Below are 13,505 nucleotides of genomic sequence, written 5' to 3'. Positions count from 1 at the left end.
TGCCAATGCAGGGGACATAGGTTCGATCTCTGGTCTGGGAAGATCCCACATGCCGTGGAGCAACTAAGTCCATGCGCCACAACTAATGAGCCTGAGCTCTAGAGCCCGCGAGCCACAACTACTGAGCCCATGAGCCACAATTACTGAAGCCCACATGCCTAGAGGCCATGCTCCGCAACAAGAGAAGCCACCGCAATGAGAAGCCCGCGCCCCACAATGAAGAGTAGCCCCCGCTCGCTGCAACTAGAGAAAGCCCGCGTGTAGTAACAAGACCCAACGCAGCCAAAAATAAATTAAAAAAAAAACAAACAAAAAAACCGCTCAGTTAATGAGCCCACTTGGTAGTGGGCCCGGTATTTGTTTGTCAACCTCCACTGCACTGGTGTAGGAATCAGAGGAAATCTGCACCTCTTCTATAGCTTTCTTAATCAAAAACGGGAGTGAACGACTTAATATGAAGTTTTCAAAAATGCTCTTAAAAGGGTTTGGTGGATGAAGCTGCTTTTGGCTATTTCTGTCCCCAACATTACCTCCTTCCTCCAGCACAGAATGACTCTGCCACTCTGAAACCATCTGGCATATGACGCTGCTACGTGAAAAGCTGAAGGGAAAGAGTGAGTCCAGGGAGGGCCCGGGGACTGAAGAAGGCTCCTAACCTGAATCATACCAGCTATAATTTGCTGCTTGTCTACAGCCAGAAGAAGAGTTTATGGTTCTGCATCACCAGACTCTAAGACCCCTCAGAACACTCCCCCAGGATCTCTCTCCCCAGTGAGGAGAGTCTAACACCACATTCATTTTGAATTAGTGCTGACACCGAGCATAACAGCCAACCGTTCCTCTCCACATTGTATTGAAACAGGTAAAAGGGAGGAAGTGACCTTAGGGTCACTGTATTTTTTAAACACCTCTGCAGAAATAGCAAGGCCAATTCCTAAGTACTCAATAAATAGACTTTAATTCTTAACGAACAATAAGAGAGAGAAAAGCTCATCTCAGAACAAGCTGTCATTTCACTAAAAAAGCAGGAAAATTGCTAGCATTGGCATCAAGTGCTTCTTGTTTAATACAGCTCCTCTGATTAGAGAAAAAGTTTTATTCCTCTCTCCTAGGAAGAATTTCATCTTAGTTCTCTCTCCCACAGCTCTCTCAAAGGGAATATGTTTGTTTTTTGTTTACCTCCTTCAGATCCTGCACGACGGCTGTGAGCCTCTCATTTTCTGCCTGCACGTTGGCCACCACAGCCCGGCTCTGTTTCAGTTCGTTCTGCATCTCCAAGATCTTCCCCAGATAGTAAGCTTCCTTCGATGCTGACTCCTGCAGAAGTGTTTCCTCCCGAGTCTCTCCATCCTCAGCAACCTTACGGTGGATAGAGAAGGACTGCCCAAATGCCTGCAGAGGATTTGGAAAGAAAAAGAGCACACAGTGAAATGCACCACTGCACTATTCAACAGACTTGGGAACATGATTTGTTTTACTTTGTGCAAAAGAAAAGGTATTCTGCAAGACTTCCAGAAGCAAAAAATACATAGTTCATCTAACAGGCTAGTAGCTCTCATTGACACTTGAAATAATTCAAATTCAATTAAGGAGAAAGAAAAATTTTAAGTATTTTGCTTATGTATATATATATATATATAAAACAGGTTAAAACTTGAAAAACATTGCTGCTTGTTTTATGTTACCATTTTTTAGACAAATCTTTTTAAGGAATAGACAGTTCAGTGCTAATGAGACCTTCAAAATTCATATTCTCATTTTCATTCCAGAAAAAATCCCAAAAGAAATTTTCAAGAAAGAAAATAGTTTCATTAGCTTTCTAATACATTAGTGGTAAGAATATACCAATTATGAACAATGCCCTTAAGAGAGAAAAATCACCAAACAGCTTTCAAACTGCCTGGTACCACAAAAAGACATTCAAATGCAATCAATGTATAAGAAAACATATCTGTGGAAAAAGAGATACGGAAAAATAAGCCAGAAAGTAATGAAATTGGTAAGCTACGGAGGGTGAGTGGGAATGGGGAAGAAAGAATGAGGGAATGAAACACTATACAAGGGATCACATTTCATAGGAGTCACACTTTTCTGAGAATGCCTTTTCATATCGCTCTGACTCTTAAAACTACAGTAAGGTTTCACATACCTCCCAAATAAATAATAATGAAAATCAGCCTCTATGTGTCCAGGTACCCAAATGGAACACAAATAGTAACAAATGAATCCAGCTGTACCGCAAATGAAGAACAGGACCACACTGAAAGGTTGAGAAGAAAAGATCTAAACTGATTGGGGAAATCAGTATTTTTGCTATACACAGTAAAGCTAAAAACAAAAAGAACTGTACCCAAACACTATAGTATAGTTAGTAAATTTGTTTCTCACAGGGATTATGGAATCACAATTCTGAAACTTCTTTACATGTATACTAGGGCTGAGGAAATAAGTAAATATATTATGGATAATGAAAGACAGGTTTCTCCCTCTTGGAGAAAGGCATTACAAATAAGGAAAGGGAGAAGTCTAGAAGGAAACTAGTGGTACTGGGTTGTAATTAGAATTATCAGGATAGTCTTTAATAGGGAGATAGGTCGATAGATGGAGAGAGAAAGGTGCTTGTGTGTGTGTGTGTGTGTGTGTGTGTGTGTGTGTGTGTGTGTGTATACAGATTTCCTAGCTCTGTCAGCAAACCCTGCGGCCAAATTTTGTTTCTAAATATCAATCTCCAGTTAAAAGAACTAGGGCTCTTGGAAGAAATGATGGAGTCTCTCACTGGAGCAAAACGAACTTGGTGCATCATGTGGTGCCAAAGAGTAAGTAACAAAATGCTTTTAAAAAAATGATGTGGGGCTTCCCTGGTGGCGCAGTGGTTGAGAGTCCGCCTGCCGATGCAGGAGACATGGGTTCGTGCTCTGGTCTGGGAAGATCCCACATGCCGCGGAGCGGCTGGGCCCGTGAGCCATGGCCGCTGAGCCTGCGTGTCCGGAGCCTGTGCTCCGCAACGGGAGAGGCCACAACAGTGAGAGGCCCACGTACCGCAAAAAAAAAAAAAAAAAAAAAAAAAATGATGTGGATATGTCAAAGGACACAAGAGCCTACATGAAGGGGCTCCCAAGGGCTAAATATGGGATAATTTGGGGAAACAAAATAGTTATAGTAATGAATTATAATCCATAGAATAAAATAAATATTCATGAGCCCACATTGATATAATAACTGAAAAAATAAGAGAAGGAATAGCTCTTCTTTACAGTAGGATTCAAATCACTTAATTCTAATAGAAATCAAATCAGCATTACTTGACATCAGCATATTACTTGGCAAACACCAAGTAATAATAGTTGTAGGTAAAGATTATCAGTGGAATATAAAATAATAGGCAAAAACTATGATGAGAAACAGGATATTTGCATAGTCTTAAAGCATGTCCTCCCAAGATATTTATTAATTCCAATGGGAAAAATAGTAACCGTGCAGTGGAGTACCCTGGCAGACATTAACTAAATGACCAAAAGTTAGCCCAGCAGCAACAAGAAATACTAACATCGTGTACCCTCTGATATAACACACTGAGGGGAGAACAGAGTCACTTCTGTGGTATTTCTGCCAAAAACGAGTAGGCCAATTCTTACTATAAGAAAACATCAAGCAAACCCAAACGGGAACATTCTACAAAATTACTGGCCAGGACTCTTCGAAAGTATTAAGGTCAGGAGAAATAGAGGAAGACTCCTCCAGACTAGATGAGACTAAGAAAATATGACAATTAAATGCAGAATGGGATCCTGGATTGGACCCTGACCTGAAAAAAAGACTTTAGGACAATTGGCAAAACTGAAATATTCTTTTTTTTCTTTTTTGTTTTAAGCAGAGGTCTTCTTAGAAGCCCATATGATTTAAGTTTATTTTTTAATTTATTTATGGCTGTGTTGGGTCTCCGTTTCTGCGCGAGGGCTTTCTCTAGTTGTGGCAAGTGGGGGCCACTCTTCATCGCGGTGTGCGGGCCTCTCACTATTGCGGCCTCTCTTGTTGCGGAGCACAGGCTCCGGACGCACAGGCTCAGTAGTTGTGGCTCACAGGCCTAGGTGCTCTGCGGCATGTGGGATCTTCCCAGACCAGGGCTCGAACCCATGTCCCCTGCATTGGCAGGCAGATTTCTCAACCACTGCGCCACCAGGGAAGCCCCTCCCCTTTTTTTTTTTTTTTGATGTGGGCCATTTTTAAAGTCTTTATTGAATTTGTTACAATATGGCTCCCTACATTGGAAGGCGAAGTCTTAACCACTGGACCGCCAGGGAAGTCCTGAAATACATTCTTTATATTGGATAATAATATTGTAGCAATGTCAGTTTCTGGTTTCCATAACTGTACTATGGTTATGTAAGATGTTAACATCTGGGGAAGCTGTGTAAAGGGTACATGAAATTCAGTGTAGTATTTTTGCAACTTTTTCTATGTCTAGAGTTATTTCAAAATAAAAAGTTAGGTAAATAAATGTAGTCTTTGCCCTCAAGAATTTGATAGGTTTGATAAAATACTGGCACATACAGTTATAAAGAACATGTGTACTTGAACACCAAAGGGTCACTATTCAATTAGAAGTGCTATGGCTTTATGATGTGATATACATTTTAAAATTTTAAGTGTCATAAAATGATGCTTCTGGACTATGTACAGGTCATAAAGAAACAAGGCTGGAATTAACCTCTGAAACTCAGTTTCACATTTGTTACAAACTTGAAGGCAGAAAAGGGTTGGGTTAATCATTAAAAGGGACATCATAAAGTTATGATTTAATGATTTTAAAGACAATCTGGTATTCATCTCCAAATTATACTACAGAAACAGAAAATTAAAAAATTAATAACCTGCAAGCCTATGTCTCAATAAACTATCTTTCTTAGAATCTCTACATGGATCAAAATCAACAGATGATTCCTAAACATCAACTGAGAAAGAAATATTTCAGTATTGATGTTCATCTATTCAGAGCAGAATACTCTTGGTGTTTGGCTTGCTCAGTCTCAGGACAGAAAGAAATTCTTATTTGAGTAGCCAAGCTTCTACATGTGATAATAAGCATATAGATTTATGAACAGATGAAAAATTGTCTTTGGAAGTGATGTTTACCTTGCTTTTCTATCAGTGATGATCAGATTCTGTGAGGTCAATTCTGAATTCATTACCCATTAAAAAATCTTTGGAGGGGAGACATCTGGCAGCACATCTCCCCGCGGTGACCTGGTTACGTCTTCAGTAGACCCTCACACTGGCAAAGGAACCCTGACTATCGTACTTAAGTATTGGTAAAATTTCAAATTAGCATGAACTGTGTGTCAAGCACGTCAACTTGCTTCTTTTTCACAACTACTTTCCCACATCTATGTAACAGAAAACTTTCACAGGGCCATTTTCTTAACTCTGCCTGAGTAAGATCAACAGACTTAGGCAACCTATGGTTCTCACATTATTCTCAGCACACAGGCAATGCTCTCTTGGTGGCTAAAACAACCCCTAATGTCTTAATAGCAAGTGAATTTATCTTTCCACCCTTGATGTAAAGTTTTAAGAATTGTACTCTGGATCCTGCACCAAAGGAAATAAAAAATTTCAGACATATACACAGAATAGATCTTCAAAGTAGAGTCAAGAATTGGAAATGAAAATATAAACATTTTGATGAATCCTTAATTCATATTTATTGTAGCTCAGAAAACTTAACTGAACATGGGGGTTTCCAAAGTTAGTCATTATTATTTTTTGATTTTTGCGGTACACGGGCCTCTCACCATTGCGGCCTCTCTCGTTGCGGAGCACAGGCTCCGGACGCGCAGGCTCAGCGGTCATGGCTCACGGGCCCAGCCGCTCCTTGGCATGTGGGATCTTCCCGGGCCGGGGCACGAACCCATGTCCCCTGCATCGGCAGGCGGACTCTCAACCACTGTGCCACCAGGGAAGCCCCTAGTCATTATTTTTATGAGGAACATGGCCTTTCACTGGACCTGATTTGAAAGTATGCAAGGTTATCCAAGGACATTTACCATGGTGCTTTTTTTTTTTTTTTTAAACTTGAAATAGAAAAATAATACCAATCCAGCACAGGCTACAGATGCCCCATGATCTGCATTTGCAAATCCGCTGAGAACTAACACTACAGAAAATATCTGCATTTTAGAAAGGGAAGGTGAAAGAGAAAAAACTCCTTCTTTACCCAATTCCTAATTGTTGGTAACTGGAATTGGGCATGACAGCCAACTGACAACTATCATTTGGCTAATTGTTGAAGCTGATTTACCAGACCTGTCTGGCTCTGCCGAGTACCTCCCTCCTCCACCACCATTCCAAGTATCTCCTAACAAAGCTGGACTCAAGAGACGAGAAACAATCTTTTCCAAGGCTATTGAAGCTGCACACTTGGCAGAAATCACAAAACTAGCTTTGCTGTCTATTTATAGGCAAACCTAGGGCAGTCATGCTTCTAGTTATATTTTGTTCAGATAGCAAATTCCTTTTAGGCACTGCAATCATTTCATGAATAAGTTTTATTTGAAATCAATTGAGGTAAACTGACATTTCTATACAATTTTAGAATGTATTATGATTTCTATCATGTGTGTAGCTATAATTGCACAATTATCACCTTTAATATAGTCCATCACAATGTATCACAGTTGCTTTCAGTCACATGCCAGTGTAAGTTCATTTAGCTATATAATAAGTACCTTGCTTTCTCATTCTACTCATAGGACTTCTTTTTTTTTTTTTTTTTTTTACGGTACGTGGGCCTCTCACTGTTGTGGCCTCTCCCGTTGCGGAGCACAGGCTCTGGATGCGCAGGCTCAGCGGCCATGGCTCACGGGCCTAGCCGCTCCTTGGCATGTGGGATCTTCCCGGACCGGGGCACGAACCCGTGTCCCCTGCATCGGCAGGTGGACTCTCAACCACTGCACCACCAGGGAAGCCCCGCAGGACTTTTAATCCCAAGAAAATTGGTATTTTTTTACCTTCATGTTCAGGAAAATATATTAACTGTTAAGTGGAATTTTCATGCTTATGATCCTTCACAATATGAAAGACAAAAGTTCAGCTAGTATATTTAATAATATCAAATTATCTTTAAAATATGATCCTTGGTTACAGAATCTTCATTCTTTCATCTTAAAAATTGTGACAACAGTATACTAGGTCACTCGAGGACATTAGACAAAATATTCTTATTTGAAATACTAAAATTTATTCATTCGTTTGTTCATTCACTCAGTAAGTACTTACAGAGAGCTGTAACAGGCGCTGCTTTAGACACTGAGGATTTAGCAATATTCTAGAAAAAAATCTCTGCCTTTGGGAGCATTCTAGTGGAACATAAATCAATAAGTATGCAGCATAATGTTGGAAAAGTTCTAAAAAGAAAATGAAATCCAGAGTAAGAGCATAAAACAGCACTGCCCAATAGAACTTTCTGCAATGATGTATCTGTATTGTCCAGTACGGTAACCACTGTCCACGTGTGGCTAATGAGCTCTTGAAATGGGGCAATATGACCAAAGAATTAAATTTTTAATTTTATGTAATCTAATCAATGTTAATTGTCACATATCTAGTGGCCTCCATGTTGGACAGCGCAGGGATAGTCAGGCAGGTGTGGACAGAGGGAGCCTCATTTAGAGAGGACGATCAGAGAAGGGGGTGACCTTTGAGTAGAGACCCGAACAAAGGAGGAGGTGAGCCAGAACCTGGCCTTTCCCCAGAGGAGCAAAGCTAAACTGAAGTGTTGCTAAGCAAGAATTACAGCATAGCCACGGCGTGTCTTTAAAGACTTATCTGAGGCAGTTCCTTAAAGTCTCCACTATAGCACTAAGAGCTGAGTGCTCCAGGGAATATTTAGACATAATTTAACTTGGAGGAAGGAAAGGATTGTCAAATGGCCTATCACTAAAACCCATCCTCCCCAAGGAACTACTTTATCTTCTTTGAACATATAATAAAAATCATTTGACCAACTGTATTTCTGTTGCCTCAGCTGCCAGGAAATTCAGCGTTAAATGCTCTGTAGCAATGAACTAAAATAACTTAAGTTTCTGGTATAACTATCTCCTGTTTTCTCTACACTCTTGAGGTGTATTTACCCCCACTGTATTGGTTTCTTTTGTTTTAATCTGCTTCAAATACTTTTGGAGTAGAAAGGATATAAGTTATAATCCCATCAATGGTTTAAATGATGTTTAATTACCATTTGTTTTAAATTAAGTCTTAAGGGAAGTCCAAGTTAAAGAATGAAGTTTGAGAGTTTAAGAGGACTAAAAGCTCTACTAAGGATTCATTCTTATTCGGAGGAAAACAATGAGCCCAAAGGACCTCATAAAGCACACACAAAAAATAGGAATAAACTAGCTAAACTTGTTTGAACTGGCTAAGAAACATTTCCCAAACCACTATATTCCAGCAGCAAAGTGTCCTAGAGGGTATGGTCCAATTAGAAAAGAAGGGATCATTGTGAGACAGTCGAAAAGTAACCAGCTGGGAGAAATCTGTTTCCATGACTCACATGGCTCAAACCTTATTAGGAGCCATAAGGTTTCCCTGACAGAATGAAGCCTGATCCTTGAAAGGCACAGGTACTCATAAGAGGCAAAAGAGGTTAAAGACATTGGCTCCTGAGCTGGACCAACTCTGCCACTTACTCATTGTATGACAATGAAGAAGTTACTTAACATTCTGTGCCTCAGTGTTCTCATCTGTAAAATGAGGATAATAATTTCTATCTGATAGTGTTGTTGTGAGGATTAAAGAAAATCTGTGTATCACTTGGAGCAGTTCTTGGTACAAATACAGTAAGTTCACTGTAAGTATTGGCTATTAATTGTAGGAAAAAGGTGAGCTTTGGAATCAAATGTATTTGGGTTTAAATCTGCCTCCTCTGCAATCTTTGGCAAGGTTTTGAATTTCTATGTCTCAGTTACCAAATGTGGAAAATGCATAATAATGTCTACCTTAAAAAAATAAAAACAGACTAGGTCTAAAAGGTAAGGATATCAGATAAGAGGTATAAATAAAATCCACAGTAAATGCTTATTAATATCGGTCCCCACCCTCTCTCCCCACCCAACACTGACAGGCTGCTGCGTCCCTGTGTGAAGGTTCTCCCAGGCCTGTGCATGACTCAGCAGGCCGTTCACCTCTCCATGGAGAGCAGCTCCCCACACATTTCTGAAATACTGAACCTCTTACCAGAAAGGGAACTCTGATGTATCATTTTTCTTATTAAGCCATTAAAAATGTAAAAAGACAAAACACAGAAATTTCTCAAGGCATAGGCCCTAAGGTTGATTTTATCAAAGAATTCCATTTTATCTTCTCTTGAAGAGAATTTTCAACTCTTTCTTTCTTAACTTCCCCCATTTTTTTTCTGGCTTTTTTAACCTAACTCCTACCCAGTTAATTCCATCCATCTGGGAAACATAGGTTATTTCATTACCAAATTTTGATTCTGATTTTTCATTCTGTAAACCATTTTTCATTTATCACAAAAATTAAAAACATGCATTTTTAGCTTGATGTGACTGACCATAGGTTTTTTTAAACATCTACCACATATCCTTAACTGATTTAATCATCATATTACAGGGCTACAAGGTATCATTCTAATAAATAACATACCATATTTTCTATACTTAACTAAATATTTATGATTGGTTTAATGCCCCTGATTTTTCCAAATGTAATACCTAATAGCCTATCATTCAAATATATATTTACTTAAAGCCTGGATTTTTTTCTATCCTTGATGGTTCATAATTGGTACCTTCCGTCTTGCTTAACAAACTCCTTTTTCAACTGTTCAGAGATTTTTCTAAATTTTGTTGTTATATATTGAATATACACAAGAGAAAATTTATAACAAAATATAAGCACAAAAAATAACATCAAAATGAATTTCTGTTAGACCATGACTCATTAGCCTCAAAAGCTTCTGTCTACTCATCCTATCTCCCTCGCTGCACCCCAACCTCCCCAAGTAAGCGCTATCCTAAATTTTGTATTTACCATTTTCCTGCTTTTCTTTATAGTTTACCATATATGTATGAATTTGTAAATAACATTATTTAATATGGTTTATTTTTTAAATTTGTATAATGGAATCATTCCATAGGCATTCTTTTGCAATTTGCTTTTTAAACTCAACTTCAAATTTCTACAATTCATCCATTTTGATTAGTGTAGCTATCATTCATCTATTTTCATTGTTATAAAGTAGTCTTCTGAATAAATATATACCCCATTTTAATAATCCATTCTCCTAACAATGGATGATTAGATCCACTGCATCCAGTTTTTTGCACATCTCCCTGGCTAGTGCTTCTCAAAATACATTTTGTGAAGAAACAGTTTTATGTCCAATCCTTGGTGGACTAACACTTTTGCAAAACACAATAAAAATGGGTTACTGTAAGCATACGTCTACAACATGACCCAGCCATTTCATTCCATATAGATTTGTACACAAATGTTCACAGCTTTATTTGTAATAGTCAAAACTGAAAACAACTGAAATGTCCATCAACAGGTGAATAGATAAAAAAAAAAAAGTGGTATATTCATACAATGGAATACTACTCAGAAATAAAAAGGAATCTACTACTGTTACATGCAACATGGTTGAATCATAAAATAATTATGCTGAGCAAAATAAGTCAGACAAGAGTACATACTGTAAGATTCCATTTATGTGAAATTCTAGACAATAAAACTTATCTACAGTGACAGAAAGCAGATGAGTGGTTACCCAGGAGAGGGTGTGTGTGTGTGTGTGTGTGTGTGTGTGTGTGTGTGTGTGTGTGTGTGTGTGTGTCTGTGGGGAGCTTGAGGAAGCGGTATGGAGGCGAAAAAGGAAGGATTATGATGGGGCATAAAAACATTTTAGGCACTGATGGATAAGTTCATTATTTTGGTCATGATAATAATTTCACAAATTATACTTATGTCAAAATTCATCAAATTGTACACTTTAAATATGTGCAGTTTGTTGTATGTCAATTATATTTTAATAAAACCGTGTAAATAGTAAATTACTAGAAAAATATTAGAAGAAAAGCACAAAATATAAGCCCCAATGATTTTTAAAGACTTTTTTTAGAGCAGTTTTAGGTACACAGCAAAATTGAGAGAAAAGTACAGAGATTTCCCATATACTCCCTGCCCACACACATGCATAGCCTCCCCCAACAGAGAGGTACTTTTGCTACAATTGATGAACCTACATTGACACATCATAATCACTCAAACTCCAGTTTACATTAGGGTTCACTCTTGGTGTGGTACATTCTGTGGATTTGGACATAGCCATAATGACATGTATCTACCATTATAGTATCATATGGAGTAGTTTCACGGCCCTAAAAACTCTCTGTGCTCTACCTATTCATTCCCACCCTCCAATCCCCCTGCCAACTACTGACTTTTTCACGGTCTCCAGAACTTTGCCTCTTCCAAAATGTCATATAGTTGGAATCATACAGTATGGAGCCTTCTCAGATTGGCTTCTTTCATCTAGTAATATGCATTTAAGGTTCCTCCATGTCTTTTCTTGGCTTGATCTCTCACTTACTTTTAGCACTGAATAATATTCCATTGTCTGGATGTACCACAGTTTAGTTGTCCATTCACCTTATTGAAGGACATCCTTGGTTGCTTCCAAGTTTTGGCAGTTATGAACAAAGCTGCTATAAATATCCGTATGCAGGTTTTTGTGTGGATATGTTTTCAACTCCTTTGGGTAAATGCCAAGGATCATGATTAATGGATCATATGGTAAGAGTATGTTTAGTTTTGTAAGACACCACGAAACTGTCTTCCAAAATAGCTTTAGCATTTTGCATTCCCACCAGCAAGGAACGAGAGTTCATGTTGCTCTGTATCCTTACCAGAATCCAATTATCCAATTTTTTATTATTAGATTTAACAGACAGAAAATTATATTTCAATAAATTTAACCAGAACAAACTAACATAGGGGTAAAAAAGGATTACAAAAACTGTACCATTATTCACTGAACATGTGATTAATATAAACTACATCCTGACGAAGACCTGTAGGAAATAATGTGCAAACCAGTGCTGGTCCCCAGATACACTTTGAATAGCACTATCCTCAGTCACATGTGTAAGAGTTTCCCTAGCAGTGCTTCTCAGCTCTAGGGGCCATTAGAATCACCTGGGAAGTTTTTAAAAACAAAGACACACAGACTCCAACTCCAAATATTCTGAGTTAACTAATTTGGGACAGAGATTCTCAAACATTCTTGGTTCAAGATCCACTTGATGTCTCAAAACTTTTTTAATGGCATTCCTAGGACAAAAGAAATACCAAACAATTCCATTTTCTAAATAGTTAGTTCCAAACAACTTACTAAGTCTTTAAGTCCAAATGATGTACTAGCTGTCTGAAAAATTAATGTGCAAAAATTGAAAGAAAAAATATTTTAATTTCATTCTTAAGTAACCACAATTACTTACGAATGGGATAGGTGCACCTGTTAGGCTCTGTACAACTTCTCAAACCCTGCCATTTTCATTTCCTGTTCCACATTGATTTTCCTATGGTTTCCTATCTGCTTTTTATTAGAGCAACCACTGAAAAATCTAGTTTTGCAAAATATTGCATAATAGAAAAGAATGGAGCAAGTCTAACAAGGAAACTGTGAACTGAACTATCTTGAGTTAGTAGTTCACACAGTGTCCAGCAGATGCCAAGTATCACAGTGTTCCCTCGAATATGCAAAATACCCCACGGTCCTCTGTGGGTTTGTGGTGGTGCCCCTGAGCACCTACGCATACAACTTGGTAACCACACGTCTGGGATAAGGCCTATTTCTGACATGCTCATTTTTAGATTCTAACATAAGGAAGGGTTGAGAACCACTGCCCTAAGGTGTGGGCCAGGAGCTGAATGACTAGGCTATAGATCACACACAGCTTCAACACTTCCTGACAAGACTGCAGGGTTCTCCAAAGTGGCTGACCTGATTCACACTGCCACCAACAGTGTCTAAGAGTTCCTGTTGTTCCACATTCTTACTTGACTTTTTGACTTTAAAGTTTTTCCCACTCTGGGGAGTGGGAAATAGTATCCTCTGGTGGTTTTAATTTGCATTTTCCTGATTATTAATGAAGCTAAGCATTTTCATATTTTTATTGACCATTCACATTTCTATTTCTGTGTAATTTCTATTAAAGGCTTTTTTCATTTTTCTACAGAGTGCTTTTTACCCCCTTTAATAATTTGTCAGCTATATGCATGGCAAATATCTCCCCCTAGTATTTATGTCCTGATTTTTCACTCATTTTACAGTATCTTTTGATGAAGTGGGGTCTCACTGTCTGAAGGATGATTTCCTGTTTCCTCATGATTTATCAGTTATATGTAAGTCAAATACTTTCTCCCAGTTCATGGCTTCTGCCTCTCCCAACTCTTTTAGTGATGTCTTTTCATGAAGTAATGTCCTT

General features: G+C 38.4%; 1 protein-coding gene across 10 annotated transcripts in view; it reads right to left on the bottom strand.

Moving 5' to 3' along the window:
* The window catches only part of BICD1 (BICD cargo adaptor 1), a gene marked incomplete at both ends in the record, with an annotated part of 208,901 nt that overhangs the window by 114,792 nt on the left and 80,604 nt on the right, over positions 1 to 13,505 (bottom strand). For all 10 annotated transcript variants that reach the window (XM_082851085.1, XM_082851089.1, XM_082851088.1 and 7 more), the window contains one exon: positions 1,180 to 1,392. In XM_082851085.1, the coding sequence (XP_082707211.1) occupies positions 1,180 to 1,392 (213 nt within the window). The remainder of the gene's footprint in view (positions 1 to 1,179; positions 1,393 to 13,505) is intronic.

This window comes from Leucopleurus acutus (assembly GCF_964270905.1).
Source record: "Leucopleurus acutus genome assembly, chromosome: 11".
NCBI lineage: Eukaryota > Metazoa > Chordata > Mammalia > Artiodactyla > Delphinidae > Leucopleurus > Leucopleurus acutus.
The sequence above is the reverse complement of the archived record's forward strand: the minus strand, read 5'-3'. Positions and strand labels throughout refer to the sequence as shown.